The following is a 17,425-nucleotide window of genomic DNA, read 5'->3' as shown; positions in this document are numbered from 1 at the left end:
GTCAAGGTGCTGTATTGCAAAGCAGAGCCACAGCTGGGGTGTAAGTAGGCATGATGCTCCCAATGCTACCCCCTCTGCCAGCTGTATCCTCTACTATCCAGCAGGACAGCTCCCTGCTAGGCCTTTTATACCAGTATCTGTGATTCACAACCATCCCCAAGCTGTAAGAGTGGCCATCTTGGGAGGAAGTAGGTGTTGGGCATGCCCTTTGCTTCCCACTCAAGTCACCCAGAAGTCTTCTCATAGCTCAACTCCCAGATGGCATGACAGACCCAGTAAATGGTTATCTCCAGGGTTCGTGGTTAGTAAGCTCCCAATGAGGCCAACACAGAGCTATGATTGAGAGCCAGGGGACTGGATGCTGTGAATGCTCTCTATGTCGTGCAACCAAGGGCAGAGTTGGTTACGAGAGGGAGAGGACCATTAAAAAGAGTGCTTGCTGAAGGGGCGTGAGGTCCTGTGTTCAGATCCCCAGTCCTCATACACAGACATAAAAGCTAGACGTAGGATGCACATGTGTCATCTAGGTACCAGAGATGTTGAGAAAGGAAGGTGTCTGGAGCTGCCTGACCTGAAGCCTACACAAATAAGTGAGACGAGCAGACGTTGAGGGGAGAAAAAGACAGGATGCAGCTGTACCAAGGTATTGAATGAAGCAGGCAGATGGCAGAGTGTTTCTCAGGCTCATGGAAAGCACCACCAGAGGCTAAAAGGGCATCTAATGTCTGACTCCAGCCAGACTTCAGACTCCTGGGCACAGCTGGCCACAAAAGGAAAGGTGCACCAGTGGGGCCTGGGGCATGTCTCCAAGGATAAAGTACTCACCCACAAGCACAGACCCTCCCTTCAGATTTCACATAAAATCCAGATGTGGTGGCATATGCCTGTTAACCTAGCAGTGGTGACTGGAAACAGGCAGAAGAGACTATGCCTCAAAAAATAAGAGTATGGAGAAAGACAACTCACCCAACATCAATATCTGACTCCTCATATACACACAAAGATGAGTACATGTGCATATACCACACACACACACACATACACATACACACACAAATACAATTCATACACATACACACACATATACATACACATAGACATATGTACACACATACATACACACATATACATACACACATGTACACATATATATACACACATACATACACATACACACATATACATACACATATACATACATAAATACAATTCATACATATACACACACATATACATTCACACATAAACATATACAAACACAAACATATACACACATACATATACATACATATATACCTAAACATACACACAAATACAATTCATACACATACACATATATACACATAATATACACACACAAAAACAATTCATACACAAATACACATATACATACACACACATATATACACACACAGAGCAGAATGGGCAAGAGGAGGTAAAAATAGCCCACCTTTTTATCTGATGCCCATCCAATCAGCCAGCCTCTGTCCCATCCCTACAGCAATAGTCCTTGCTCCTAACTCTGTTGAGGGAACTCCAGTGGGCCTTGCCTCCCCAGCTTTCCAAATAGATAAGATGGCACGGAAGTTATTACAGAACTCACAGACTTGGTTGTTGGGCCCCATCCTCTAGCGTACAATGTCCCAGGAGCAGGCTTCTGCCTTACACCCACACACATCCTCGGTGCCCTAGTTGCCAAATGGCTCATGGTTGACATCCAGGAAGTACCTGTGAATGGACTCAGGAGAGATCACTGGGAGGTCACTGTCAACAGTGTTTGACAGCCATGTCTGTTGATGCAATCTATATTGTCACTCCAACAAAGTCATGGTATCTCACTGACCTTGAAGATTTAGCTATAAGCATGCATTCTTCTATAGGAAGAAAAGCTGGCTCCGAGAAGTTAATGCACTCTCTCTCCCAAGCATCACACAGCTTGGAAGTGGAAAGGATGGGTTTCAGTCTAGCAGAGCAAAGGTGGAGTGTGCTCTGGAATCACTTTGCTGGACAGTGCCTGGTGATCCTCTAGTGTGTCACACTCTCTGAGATGTTGCATAGCTCTTCCTGGTTCGGGAAGCTTAAGAGTCAGATAATCCACCACGTTGTTTCTGCAGGCAGTGAGCAGCATCTTCTTTTGAGACAGTGACACACATAGTGAGCTGTGGTGAGCCTCACAACTCCACCCTGAAGCTGAGTCGGTAATGACTCCGGAGCCTAGTGATGTGTCCCATAGGGAGTGGCACACCTGGTCCCAGGGCAGCATCCCTTCAGGCCCAGCACCAGCTCCTGTGATCACATCCCCTCATTTCCCATGCAGAGGTTTTCCAAAAGCTTGAATGCAAGTGTGGCTGTCATTGTGGACACAGTCATGTCCTCTGCCAGCCCAGGCCCAGGTGTAAACAGGAAGTGTCATTGGGGCGCTTGCATTGTGCAGGGGGCAGCTTGAGAGATCACAGCCTTCTGCAGGAATATAGCCAATGAAAACATGTTTGCAAACCCCTGACTCTGGTCGGTGGGCCAAGGCAAGCAGAGACTCATAAAGGAGATTTAGGACAGGAAGGTGGCATATTCATTTGTACCTCCACACAGTAAAAATAATTTATTGGCAGCTGCTGGGAACTTTAGTCTGAAATCACATGGCTGGCAATATGAAGACCTTTCTTTCTTTTTCTTTTTTCCTTTCCCTAACCCAAGTAGACTGGGCTTTCAGATGAAGAGACATTATTGAATTTGTAGTGTGTGTTTGTGTGGATGCATGTGTGATGCCTGTGTAGATGTGTATAAAATGTGCATGTGTGTATATATATATATATATATATATATATATATATATATATATATGTGTGTGTGTGTGTGTGTGTGTGTGTGTGCGTGCGGTATACATATATGATATATGTGTATATATGTCTATGTCTGTACATGTGTATATGTGTTTTTATATGTACAACTTGCATTTATGTCTGCACATGAATGTATGCATGTCTCTTTGTGCATGTGTAGTTCATGTATGCCTCTGTGTGTGTGTGTGTGTGTGTGTGTGTGTGTGTGTGTGTGTGTGTGTGTGTGGTGTGGTGTGCGTGTGCATGCTTCTATATTTCTTTATTTACAGGTGTCTTCCTTCACTGATGCTGCAGGCCTCAAGAGTATTTCCTCAGAGGCTGTGGTAATGAGCTCACCAGCCTGCCATTTATCACCCACTTGTGGCAAGGGGAGGGGGAGGAGTCTCAGAGGCAAAGGATGAGTTGTGGATAGGGATGTCTTTCATCTGCTGGAGACCCATTTGTCTCCTTAAGTGCCTGTCCCACAGGGACCTGGGTAGGAGTTTGTGGAGAAGGGTGAGGGCTGGGACTGAGCAGATATGCAGAGGTTGAAGCAAGAGAGGCTGAGGAAGGTACCCAGAGAAAGATGACCCTGGAGGCAAATAGGGTGTTGAGATTTAAATCTGCCTGGGGCCAGGGAAAGAAAAGACCAGGAGATAGTAGGGAACTGAATCTGAGGCAGCCAGGCAGGTATTCCTGCTGACATCAGTTGATGAGCCTGCATGTCAAAGGTTGGCACATACCAGTCTGCCATTTTCCAGGAGCATCAGCAGAGATGGGGTCTACCCCTGGGATCAATTTGAAAAAACATGTTGCTTTTGAAGAGCCATGGACCCAGACTTCGGGGCTTGTGGCCATGCTGTGTGATGCAAGGCCACTTCATAACTCTACTCTTTGTACCTCTCTCTCTGGAAAGCCTTTCCTTGTTAACTCTTCCTCCAGCCACCTTCCCCCTCCCAGCTTGCTTCTGCGGTTTTAACTTCTGCAACTGGTTTGGAACTCAGAAAAGGCAGTTTCAATGCAGACTAGTATGGTGCCCTTGCCAGCATCCCCACCCCCACCACCATGGAATGTAAGCAGGTGCCAACATAAAGATTTTCAGTGCCATGTCCTAGTGGGCATGGCTGTCATCATGTCTGGGAGGGTCTCCAGCCTCAACAGTCTCTGACATCTGATTCTCATTGGCTCAGACCTTGCCTGTGATCTCCCAGTGACCTCCCCCTCCCCAGCCTGGTTATCTTGGCCTTTGCTTCTTCATGGGAAGTCGTGCCTGCTTGCCTGCAGAAAGCCGACCAGGGCTTTGAGAATCCTGTGTTCTCAAGTTGTCTGAAGTTCTGTCCTTCTGCCATGAAGACACCATAATCAACATAAGCAGGTGTAAAGGAAATCCCCTCTAGTGTTTTCCAGGGGGGATTTCATGGACAGAATGTGGCTGGACTTCTGCCAACCCCTGACCTATCTTTTAAGATTCTTTCATTTGTTTGTTTGTTTTGAAGTGCATGTTGCTGGGACTATTAGGCGAGCAGAGCCTAGGTCCTGTGCTAGAGTCTGACAAGACTGTCATCTTACATCATGAACTTTTTGGGATAATCGAGTTAAGAATCTATTGATTTCAAAATAAAGAAAACCCTACTGCAAAATGATTTAATCAGACTTGAGCCCACTGCTACACATTCAGCTTGTGGGTATGTGTGCGCATGTGGAGTACCAACATCCATGGCCAGGGTCTTCCTTCCTGCCTTATTTTGGCAACATGGTTTCTCAGTGAACCTGAAGCTCAGTGATATGACTAGACTCCCTAGCCAGTGTGCTCCAGGGATCTGCCTCTCTCTGCCTCCTCAGCACAGGAGTGCAGACAGGCACCACTATACCTGGACTTTTCATTGGGTTCTGGGGAATACTTACCTGGAAAGCATTTGACCTGCTGGGCCATCTCCCCCAGTCTCCTGCATTTCGGCTTTTAAACAATGTATTCTAGGATCTAGGTGTGCTGCCACAGTCCTATCATCAGTCCAATATGGAGGCTGAGCCAGGAAGACCATGAGTTGGGTACAAGTCTGTGAAAATAGTGAGTCTAAGAAAAGGAAGAGAAGGACAATTAGAAAGAAGAAGGAAGAGAAGGCTGACAGGGAAGATTGTAGGGTGTGCAGGGGGGCAAGAAGCAGCTTGTGTTGGGACTTCCTGGTACTCTGGGTTGCATCTGCTTTCTCCCTCTGTGGCCTTTGTTTTCCTTTCCTATTGTGTATGCAGCATTGTCTTGTCTGTGACATAGAAAGAGCTAGAAAGTGTAGGGTTAGATATTCCCCGGGCCTTGGTGGTCTTGGGAAGAGGGAACAGGCACGGGCTCTAAGCCAGCATGTCCTTTGGCCTCTGCAGCCTTTAGCCCTGAGGAACTGCTCTCTGGGGCAGCAGTCCAGGCAGATCCAGATGTTGGCCATCACAGAGTTTATCAGAGATGACTGTTGCACTAGAAGAAAGGATCCCACAGAGATAAGCTTAACGGATGTGTCCAGCGGTGATTAGGCCTTTGGAAAGAGGGCAAAGCAGCCAGAAGCAGGCTGATCAGGCTTCAGGGCAGGCAGGAAACCGAACAGTTTCAAACACCAGGGAAACACCCGAAACGCCAGAAATGTTCATACAGCTTGTGTGGCTTCTACGAGTGTCGGCGGCACACTCCTGTCATCCCGGCAAACTCACCTGGCCTCTGGTTAGTGCTTATGGGCATTAAGTCCCTGCACTCCCAGCTGGGCACAGGGCTGGTTTCCATGTGTTGGCTAGAGTCAGTGTCCTGCTTTTTCAGATGGGTGACATATCTTGAGTTTTTCTCCCTATTTTTCCGCCCCTCCCCTTCCCTGCCCCCATTCCCTCCTCCCTTTCACCCCTCACGCTGTCCCTTTCCTCTCTCCCTCCCTTCCTCCCTTCCTTTCTGTGGTTCCTATGGTGTCAAAAATTTAACCTGAAGTGCCTTGTACATCCTAGGCTATCTGTCTTCTACTAAGCTATGTTTCCAACCCTTTTCACGATTTCTTTATTTAAATTTTGAAGTAGAGCCTCTATAAGTTGCCTGGGCTGGCTTTGAACTCACTCTAAAGCCTAATCTATAACCTCAGACTTATAACCTATAACCTATAACCTTTCTGTTGGTTCCCCCAAGAAGCTAGGAAGACAGGTCAGTGCCACTGTACCAATTAGCCATGAACTTTTTGAGACAGGCACTTGAAGGGGACTAGACCCATCATGGAGAGGCAGCTCTGAGCAGATTGGAACTTCACAGTCTTTCCAATCTCTGGAAACCAATGTTGAGTCCTTGGTGAATAGAAGGCTCAGGATGAAGAAGTTAAGGATGGAGGGCCTACTGGTCTCAGGCCAGCCTCCCTCTCTGAGCACATTCAGAACTTTTGGGGGTCCAAATCCATGGTATCCCCTCAACAAACATCTTCAATAGCAGCTTCTTTCCATTAGTCACAGGTTCTGTCTCCTCTACGAATCTCTGAAAGGTCAAGAAAACAATGTGAATCCAAAGTCCAGGCATACACAGAAGCCTGCAAGATGAGCAAATCGTCAACAGACTCAGTGGCCTGACCCATGACCTCTGACACTAACATCCCGTTAAAGACAGTGATCTGGGCTATGTCTGGGATGGCACCAGTATCCTTCAGAGCAGCCATCCTTGGTCTCTTAAACTTTATCAGATTAGTGTGCAATGAGCTGAAAAACAACTTTGCTAGTCAATCATATTGATTAACAACCAACTCAGACAGTGTTTACTAAAACCCATGTGGGACCCATCCTATTACAGATGAGAAAATTATACAGGCACTAAAGCAAAACATGTCTGCTCCTCTCCCCACCCAGTGCTCATTCCACACAAGCAATGAAAGTAAAGACTATAATCCCTAAATGCACGGGGAGGGGGCGGGGAAGGGGGAGGGGGAGGGGAAGGGGGAGGGGGAGGCCACAGCTACCACCCTCAGCTCTGAGAAACAGGACCCAGAGCCTGGGATTCGGTTGACCTAAAAGAAGTCTGATCATTAGAGACCAAAGGAAAGATAGAAAAAGATGTGTGTGTGTGTGTGTGTGTGTGTGTGTGTGTGTGTAGGAGTCTGGCAGCTGCATCTTTCTACCTGATCAAAATCAACTCTAAACAAGCCCAAGGTTGAATGGGGGTGGAGGACATTAGTACACTTAATTATTCATCTGGAATAAAAATGAATTCTAGCAACAGCTTTGAGGGACGGCAAGGCAGGAGCAATTAGAAGTTCTGAGATGCGCGCAAATGTTTGAATGAACAATCATTATAATAAGTACATTAAAATAAAAACAAGTCAGAGGGTTGTATTTGCATAAATAATCCAAGGTGAGAGTGTTAGGTTCTCTAAGAATAAAAGGGACATGGCCTTTCAAAGTGGAGAAGCTGTAACCAGTGTGTAGGTCAGTAGAGACAGACAGCAGCAAATTAAGACAAAACAGTTTGGAAGATTTATTTGTGTGTAAATTTGTATGCCTCTGTGTGTGTGTGTGTGTGTGTGTGTGTGTGTGTGTGTGTGTGTGTGTGTGTTTATAAAGCCATGGATGTGGGTGCACAGACTTCTGCATTCACAGGGAGGCTAGGAGAAATTCTTGAGTGTCCTCTGTCACTCATTCCCTATTCCTTTGAGGCAGGGTCTTTCCCTGAACAAGATAATCATTCTTTCTTGGCTAAGCAGGATATTAGCAAGCCCTAAGGTACTCCTGTCTCCTCCCTGTAGGACCTAGCATTACAGATTTTGCTGAATACCTGAATTGTTATGTGGATGTTGGGATCTGCAGTCCTCTTAACTACTGAGCCATCTCTCCAGCCCCCGGGCATTGGATTAACTAGCCTCTTATTTCATAGTTGGTATCTGTTTCCTACTCTCCCCACTACTTTGATTGAGTAGGGAGAATCTTCCATAATTTTCCAGCATATTCACCCTCACCAAAATACCCACAAGGTAAGCATCATCACATCTGTGTTCGAGATGATGAAGGAGGTACAATGAGTTGGAGTCACTTTGTACTGTTATCTCAGTTGCTTAGCCTCTTTGTGTCTAGTCTCTTCTTGGTTAGATCTACTCTTCCTGATTCCCTGTGTCCCCAAGCTTTAGCGACATAGCATGAGGGTCCTGCTCTGGGGCCCTGCACTCTGTGAACATCTTCAAGGGATGTGAATCGAGGTTGCTCAGGGATTTGTTTGTTGAGACAGTCTCTTTGTGTAATCCAAGCTTATCTGTACCTAATTGAGTTGACCAGATTGGTTGGTCTAACTTGTAGCCCTCCCCCTGCATCTGCCACCTCAGCACTGAGATTACAAGCATGAGACATTATGCCTATTATTATTATTATTAAATGTTTTATCATATTCTTTTCCTCTCAACTTTTCCAAGATCCTTCCTACTTCCCTACTCAGACAACTTCATGTTCTCTCTCTCTCTCTCTTACTTGCTATCTCATAAAAAAAAAACAAAATCAAATTAAAAAATGACAAAATGAAACAAAAAGTGCACAAACACACCACAAAACAAAACAAAGCACATGTAATACGTTTACATTGGTCAGCTCATAGCATTGGTTCTCAGCCTCCCTAGTGCTGTAACTCTATAATACAGTTATTCATGTTGTTGTGATCTCCAACCATGGGTTACTTTTGTTGCTACTTCATAACTGAAATTTTGTCACTGTTATGAACTGTAATGTAAATATTTTTGGAGACAGAGGTTTGTCAAAGTTTGAGAATCACTGGCACAGGGCCTTCTCTGGATTGTGGCTGACACTCAATTGGAGAAAACTGGTTTCCCCTTTCCCAGCAGGTACCAACTGTAAATAGCATCTTGCTGGGGAGTGGGAACTTCGTGTTCACCGCCCCCCTTTTCAGTGCTGGGATTTTTGTCTGTCTTTTGTGATTTCCAGTTAGGGTTTCTTTTCATACTATAGTTCAAGCTGGCCCAAGCTAGTCTAGGATTTGTGCTGTAGACTGATATTGCAGCAGCAGTCCTCCTGCTTCTTTCCACCTGCACAATGGTAGGATTTGTCATTCTTGAGTCAGGGTCTCAGGATGTAGCTCAGGCTTGTCCAGAACTCACTGTGTGCCCTGGGTAAACCTGAATTTCCAGTGATCCTCCTTTCTCTACCCAAGTGCTGGAATTACAGGCAGGCACCACCATGTCCTGCTCCTAGATTGTCTTTATTTTGTTGTTTTGTTTTTCTTTGGGGTTGGAGATAGAGGATTTGAGTACTTCAGTAGGGAGAAAGTGAGGCCTGTTTGCCTCTTACTATGCTGATAGAAAGATTTATAAAGTAGATATGGCATACATATACAATGATATTATACAGAATTTCCTAAGGAAAGAATCTTGTGATGTGCAGCATCATGGATGAAAGCCTAGTGCCCAGAGAGTTGGCTCAGCAGGTAGGAGAGCTTACTGCTCTTCAAATGATGCTGTTCTCATTTGGAAGCACCAAACCCACCTGTGGCTCCAGCCCCAGGGGATCTGATAGCCTCTTCTGGCTTACAAGGGCACTGTGCACCTGTGCACCTAAAGCATATACATACATAGCACGTTCCAGGCCAGCCAGAGCTTCATAGTGAGATTCTGTCTTTAAACAGAGAAGGAGGGGGGGGGCTGATTAGGTAGGTCTCATAATTCTTTCCATGTTTTGGAAACCTTACTCCCACAACAATAAAATAAAAATTTTGAAGGAGAAAATACAGGGAAGCCGGTGAGGCAGAACTGTGGTCACTACAGAAGACAGCACAGACTCTGAGGGATGGAGTTCCCAGAACTCTGAAAATGCCTGCTTCTCCTTCACCAATGCCTCACACAGACGCTCTAGAGGCTGTCACGTGCCTGTGGACAATTCATTTCAGGAGGCAAACATCCTCCGTCTCTCTTACTGGAATACTTTAACATCCCATAGCAGCTGAGATGGGGGACGGTGGATGTGGGTACCCTGAGTCCCTGGTGCCATGGTAACTGCATCTCTTGAGGAGATGGTTGAGCAATCCTGAGGGCAGTGCCAGCACCTGATATCAACAATTAGCTGGAGGAGCTGACCGCAGAGAAAGTTCAGAGCCAGCCTGGCCCACCTGGGAAGACTTGGTCTCTGAATAAAAAAGTAAAATAAAGCAAAAATTTAAAAGGGCTGTGGAATATGACTGCTCATGAAAACTCCATGACAGGGCACTTTCCCGGGATGGATAGGCCCATGTTCTTGAGCCCAGTACAGCTAGGGAAGTAAAGGTCACAGGTTTGCATTTTTCTTGAGACTCATTGCCAGGCTTGTTTGGCACTGACTGCACTGTGGATAAAAAAATCAAGTTAAATTAAAGTAAATTAAAAGATAACAAGGCACGCTGTCTTGTTTATGGACTTGACAGCGGCCCAAGCCTATCTTCTCTTATAGGCACAGATAGATTTGCTTGCCCTTAAGGCAGTGCATGCATGTATAAAATGTATGCAATATATATAAAATATATACAATGTCCATATTGTCTCCTTTGTGCTTTGATCCTGAGGATACCATCTCTACTGTATTCCAACCATTACAGCAGCACCTCCTGCTGCCGTTTGAACAGAAGCCCAGAGGGAAATTTTCCCCAGACAGGAGAGTGGAGGAGGGGCTCTTGGAGAATCGCAGTCACTGTCCTGGTCACTGTGAGCATGGAGAGGCTGTCTTGTGGGAGCAGAGTAGGAAGCTAGTACTCAAGGAGAAAAGCATTTCCACAGATCGAGCCAATGAGAGAGAGAGAAGAATGGCAGTCTTGGCTCGAGCTTCTCCACCTGCCACCCTCTCGGGGTCAGCCTGCTTACTAGCACGGCTCAGTGACAATTTTCTTTTCTCTAATCCTCCAGGATGGCTACTTCTCTCACCGTCCCAAAGAGAAAGTTCGGACCGACAGCAACAACGAGAACTCAGTCCCCAAGGACTTTGAGAATGTGGATAACAGCAACTTCGCCCCCAGGACCCAGAAGCAGAAGCACCAGCCAGAACTGGCAAAGAAGCCCCCCAGCAGGCAGAAAGAGCATTTGCAGAGAAAGCTGGATGCCCAGGACAAACGGCAGGGCCAATCAGTCCTGGGGAAAGGCCCCAAGGAGGTGCTGCCTCCTCGGGAGAAAGCCACAGGCAACAGTAGCCAAGGGAAGGATCTCTCAAGACACAGCCATGCCAGGAAGAGTGGTGGTGGTGGGTCCCCCGAAACCAAGTCTGACCAGGCCCCCAAGTGTGATATCTCTGGCAAGGAGGCCATCTCAGCACTGACCCGCGCTAAGTCCAAGCACTGTCGCCAGGAGATTGCAGAAACCTACTGTCGCCACAAGCTGGGGCTGCTGATGCCAGAGAAGGTGGCTCGATTCTGTCCCCTAGAAGGTAAGTCTCTTTCTCCTGTCCCTGGCCCCATCTCTCTGCCTTCTCAGGCCCTCTGAATATAGCCACACTGCACCTCCAACCCTGACCACAAGATCTGGTTTGTCTGGGAACTCTGAACTCCTGCCATCTGCTATAAAGAAAGTTTTACAAAATCATGACATGTATTAGTATCATATGACCTGTTCCCTTTAGCAGATATGATCTCGGTGTCTGCAGATGTGCTGTGCTGTGTTCATAGCTATCTGGAATTTACAGGCTACAGAAATTAGAAAAAAAAATAGACTCTGTCAGACTTAGGCTTTTTATGTATGCAATATTGTACAGCCCTAACATTACATAAAGAATTATAAGTCACCCAGAGATTATTTGAAGCATAGAGGAGGATGTGCAGGATATAAGCAAACACCATACTATTTCATCTAAGAGAAAGGACACTGTTAGATATGGGAATTATAGGGTCTGCTTCCCAAACTCCCATGAATCCTGAGGGACACCTCTTCATGGTTCTATGTATCCATACAGTTTATTAGACGGGTTGTGGTCCCAAACTCCAAGTGTCCCAAGGAAAGATGGGAAAGGAAGGCTAATATGGCTTTCACACATTCCCTTTTAGTCAAGTTCAGCGTGACTTTTTGAGCTTGTAGCAGCAAATATGCATCTATTCAACACTTCCTGTTCAATAGACAGATTTTAAAAGATCCTCCCTTCCCAAGCCTCCGTGTGGTCCAGGTGGTTCCTGTCTGTGTTCTTGATTGCACTTGGCACTTTGTGTGCAGCAATAATTAAGTGGAATGCAATGTTTCCAAGAGCTGTTCTTAGCCAGTGCCAGGCAGGGGTATTTTGGACGTCTGAACCAAGGTAATACGGCTCCTGTCACGCTTAGAGCTTGCATGCTTGCTCCCTGAAGGGCCAAGTAGCAAATCTGTATGGTCATTGGGCTGTATATCTTTATCACAGACCTTAAGAGACAATACACAAACATCAATGCACTTGGTTAGGTTCCAGTGGATTCAGACTGCTTTCCAGATTGCAAGAGCCTTCCGTCCTGGCCATCTAATTTAAGGTAGAAATTCCATGAATTTAAAAAAGACATGCAATACATCTGACCTATGGAATGTTGTAGTATAGTCTGGTCCACCTTAAATGTGCTGAGAAAGTTTCTGAGCCTATGGTTGGCCAAAGGCAACAAAAGCAAAACTTAGATTAAGACAATGTGTTGACTGCCTTGTGTAAGATATTAAATGGATACTGCTGGGATGAGTTTTCGTTCCCAATGTTATCAAGTTGAAAAGCCGTACGTCATCCATCATTATGCTAAGAATCGTCCGTAGTCAGTGCTGTTCTATCTCCATCAGTCCTTTTCTGAGGAAGCTGAGGCTCAGACAGGTTTAGGATTTGGGTGGAGGCATGCACCTAACAGACAGCAAAGCCGGTATTGGAATTCAGGATGAAGAGTCTGAGACTCCTTCCACAAGTTTGATAGTCTTCAGGGGGGAAACAGATTCTCACTTCAGCTTGAGTTATACAAACCCCAAAGAAGTTTAGCTTCCTGAGAGGTGTGCCCCCTTCTCCTCAGTACAGTCTGAGGGAGAAGGGAGGGTGTCAGCTGAGGAAACAGGGAGCCTGTGGCAATAGGGGGGGGGGCATGTGTGTCAGGCTGGAGTGCCTGCATTTGCATCTCGGACTTCCTCTGCATAAGCTCTGAGGTTTGCGGCAAGTTGCCTGCCCTCTCTGTGACTTGGTGTTGTATTTATTCATCGCAGAGGGTTTAAAGACTGCACAGTTAAGCACATGTACCTGGTCACTGCTGCACATTACGCAGATATTAGCCTTAACAGCTTACTCCACAGTCATCCACCACCAAATAGCAGCGTTCAGCGTTTCCCATGCTTCTCCTGGGTCGTGCTGAAATGTCTACAAGCTAGTGTGAGCTCACTGGGGCTGCCTGCAGGGTTGGCTATCTCTGCCTTGGCAAAGGTGGCATGCCCTCCAGGGACCTCCAAACTGGTTAATGGAGTTGGCATTTAAGACACATGGCACACCAGACCCACGATGCTTTAATTTCCTGCACCGTGGCCTCCCCTTTGCAGTAAATTTACTGTGAATAGACTAATTGCAAAATAACTCTAATTGGGTAGTTATCAATGAACAACTTCCCGTGAAACAGAATGGCTTACAATTAATAGCATTTAAGCCATAAACTATTCTTCTGCGAAAAGCAGGGATGTAATTACACCCCACAGGGAGACTGCCTTCCCTTCTGGAAACCATGACACTCGGAATTCTGTCTGCTCTGGAGGGATGGGCTTTGGCCTAGTGGTCCTTTTTTATCTCTTGCAAAATGAGTAAAAGAGGCACAATAGGGGGAACACTTGACATCAGGCAACATAGGAACCTCGCTGGTCCTCCCCACACAGAGGCCTGCACTGGGCCTCACCCAGACCATAGCCCCTGAAGTTCCTCATAGTTCCTCAGAACCTCGGGACAGATCCAGAGGAAGGGAAGTTCATTTGCCATGTTGACTTTTGTGAGGAGCTTTGTTTCTGTGTCTCCTCTGCTTTGCCTGTCTCTCAGCCTCGTCCCCACTCAGCCCAGGGGACACTCTGGAAAAGACTGGCTCTCTACAGGGCCATTCTTCCTTTTCTGACCTTGGATTTTTCTGCCTCCTGTAGAGAATAATCTTGAAATAAGAACAGAAGTCTTCCTCCATTCCAATTGAGGACAGCTGTTACCTGCTTGCACGTATACAAGGGCAGAAGACTCCTATAGACTGTCTACCAAGGAACATGCAGAGAGAGAGATTCTTAAGGGTTTTGTGGAAAGACCTGTCCTTAAGTATGACCTCAGAAGAAGGTGTCTCCAGACCTCCAGCAAACCCTTCCTCCCAAAGATAGGATACTCACTGCAGCCACAAAGCTGATGCACACACACACACACAAACACACACACACACGCGTGCACATGCGCAGACACACACACTCATGCAAGTGCACATGTGCATGTACACATACATGCTTATACACAAAAATGCATATATACATGCATGCAGACACACATACACATACTTGCTCATACAGACATACCCACACACATGAAATTGTATCTGAATTCTCATATGCATTTATGCACACATACACACCCATACATATGCGCACGCTCACACACACACACACAGGTTCTCATACACAACACTCACAGAGTTGCATGGAATTCCTGTCCACCTTTGGTCTCTCCACTGTAGGAACCCCGACTTACCCTGACTGAACCTCCCTGTGTTATAACTCCATAAGTGTAACAGTCAAGGGCATCTTGAACTGGAAAAAAAGAAGAAAGGCAGTTTTTAAATCGAGATCATGAAAGTCTAGGGCTGAAGCCACACCCCTGCCTTTCCCTCATTCCCAAATCATCTGGAGACTCAGTCACAGCCCCTTGTGGTAGAGGGGGCCTGCCAAAGTACAAGAGCTCATGGCATAGAGGCCAGGAAGCAGAGGCAAAGTCTGAGCTACGGGGGAAACCTTCTTCTTTTCTTTAATCCATCTTGGTCTGAAGCCTATAGGATGGCACCACCCACAGTGGGGGGCTTGCTTTCCCCTCTAAACTAATCCCACCTGGAAATGCCACCAAAGACAGACATACCCACACACATGAAACTACTTCCTTTGTCTCCTAGGTGCCTCTCAGTCCAGTCAAGTTGGCACACGTGTGTCTCAGGGAACTATAGCCAACACCCCTGCCCCAGATCTCCCATCTGGAAGTGCCCCCCCCACCCTCGCCCCAGGACAGTTCTACTGAGATTTTTCTAAGGCACTTGGCTGTTAAAACTGAGAAGAAAGGCAGCTGGCTTTCTAGAAAGCTAACATCAAAAGTGACCCTCCCGCCTCCCTCCCGCCTCTGCCACCTCCTCCTTTCCCCAGAGATGTCCAGCTGCTGCCTCTTCTTGAGAGGTAACTCTCCTTTTAAACTTATCTCTAGAATGTGTTGGTCCCTAAGTGATGTGCCTGAAAACTAAGCTGAAGAGCTTGCGCAGGAAGAGGAAAGCATCCCTGACAGGACACACAGGAGGCCTTTCCTGGTTGTGGTCAGGCACATCTTCTGGAAACCTCCCTTATGAATAAGCACTCCTCAAGCCAAATGTATTTTTAAACAAGAGGATCATGGCTAGCCGGGGGTTTTCTTGTGCGCTCACAATGACCTCTGTAGACCAGGGGATTGGGAACAAGCTTCTCACTCTGCACTTATGAGCTGCAGCTTGGAGCAGCTCTGCCTAGAGAGAGCCTGACTAATCGGCTTCCCTTTTGTTCAAGGCCGGAAGGGGATTTTGGAACCGGATAAAGCTCCTGCATGGCTGGGAGGCAGAGCAGGCAGGGTGCTTTGCTGGCCTGGAGCACATGGGTGCCTGTCTCCTCTTGCCTGGCTACTTCACCCCATAGCACAACAACTCTCACTCCCCCGGGGTAACCATGGAGACACTAGCATCTTGGGACCCTTTTGCCAGGAATGTCACAGGCAGTCTGAGAATACTGGTAATTTGGGTTTACAGTTGGCAAGCTTCTTTTTTCATAAGTGTGAACAAAATTGTTGATTCTTCTAGCACCTGGCACTAGGCTCGGCGTTCATCAATTATCTGTCGCTATTGAGCCGTTTGAGATAAGGGGATGAAAGAAATCCTAGCTCACATCCTCTGGCTTTTTCACAACCCAGGGGAGAGTGTATGGTACCCGAAGAATGCCCTGGAAACTCATCTTGAACAAGAACATTGATCTCTTCCCTCAGCACACTTCAGTGTTACCTGTTTCACTAAGTCAAAGGATGCACCGAACAGCCATGTTGACTGTGTTTCTTAACTGTGACAAAACTGCCAGACCAACACATTTTAAAGGAGGCAAGGTGTCTGGGCTCTGTTTTAGAGGTTGTGGTCCCTAATCACATGGCTTCCTTGTTTTGTGGCTGTGGCAAGACAGGGCAGAGCACCAGGGCAGGTATGATGGGCATTGTGCTGTAAAGCAGAGCTACTCACTCATGGCAAGAAGAATGCAAATTCAGGAAGGAAAGGACTGGGGACCAGATATACCCTTCAGAGCCATGGCTCTAGTGACCCATCCCTTCCAAATAAGCTGCCTTCTAGTTCCCATCACTTCCTAACAACGCCACCAAAAGGTGCATCCATTCATGAGTTGATGGATTAACAAGAGCAGAGCCCTTCTGAGCCAGTCACTTTCAGAAAGTTCCACCTCTGAGCACAGACAGAACTGTAGATCAAGCTTTTGGTACATGAGCCTTTTAAAAGAATATTCCATGTCCAGTCCCCAACAAGCACCCATCATTCATTAAACAGGATGCCAAATGGGAGATGTGGTGGATGAGAGAAACACGACTGATCTCATGACACTCACATTGCAGGGTGGGGATGGGAGACAGGCAGAGAAGGTGCAGGCTATAATCCACCTGGCATCAAGTAGAGTAGAGGGAAAAACTGTGAGTCTGACAGAAGTGTCTCCAGGGTAGATAGGTAGAGAAATGGTCGTTGGGTATAAATTCGTTCTTCCTTGGAAGCACTTGCTAAGAATGTTACCACTCTCCGGGAGAAATGGCTTACATTCTTGTGCAGGCTGCGTTCATTGATAGACGCATCTAATGTGTATTTAGCAGTTACCACATTCCAGGTAACGGTGCTGGAATGAGATCCATAAACAAGGCAGTTGGAGATAGCTGCCTTCGTAGAGTTTCTGTTCTAGGAGAAGCTGGCTATTGTCAAATACATAGAAACAGACTCTGATAACCAGGAAAGCAGGTTTGCACCTGCAGGCCCAATAACTGATCATTCCTTGATTGGTGGTTGATGGTTTTTGGAAGCTATCAGGAAGGGCTGGCAGATCTGGGTCTGCAGCAGAACCTTTGGGAAAGCCTTAGCTTTGCTTAGGATGGCAATTCAATTAAGACAGTCTAGGGGGCTGAGGAGTAGCTCATAGGGTACAATACTTTACCTAGCATGCCCTAGCACTGTATAAACTAGGTAAGGTGGAGCAGGCCTATAATTCCCGCACTCCAGAAATAGAGGTAAGAAGACAACTTCATGGTCATCCTTGGATACATGGTAAGTTTGAAACAAGTCTGAGCAACATAAATTCTTGTCCTTAAACAAACAAATAAATAGATAGACGTAAATTGAGCATACTGAATCCAAAAATTCAAAATCTGAAATGTTCCAAGATACAACATTT

At 46.5% G+C, this 17,425-nt stretch overlaps 1 protein-coding gene across 2 annotated transcripts in view; it reads left to right on the top strand.

Annotated features, from left to right (window-relative positions):
* The window catches only part of Xylt1 (xylosyltransferase 1), a 296,523-nt gene that overhangs the window by 160,210 nt on the left and 118,888 nt on the right, over positions 1–17,425 (top strand). For both annotated transcript variants that reach the window (XM_085841368.1, XM_021168481.3), the window contains exon 3: positions 10,691–11,204. In XM_085841368.1, the coding sequence (XP_085697494.1) occupies positions 10,691–11,204 (514 nt within the window). The remainder of the gene's footprint in view (positions 1–10,690; positions 11,205–17,425) is intronic.

The sequence above is a fragment of the Mus caroli genome, unplaced genomic scaffold (assembly GCF_978045245.1).
Source record: "Mus caroli unplaced genomic scaffold, Mus_caroli_1 scaffold_8, whole genome shotgun sequence".
Lineage (NCBI taxonomy): Eukaryota > Metazoa > Chordata > Mammalia > Rodentia > Muridae > Mus > Mus caroli.
This window is presented reverse-complemented; position numbering and strand designations above follow the sequence as displayed.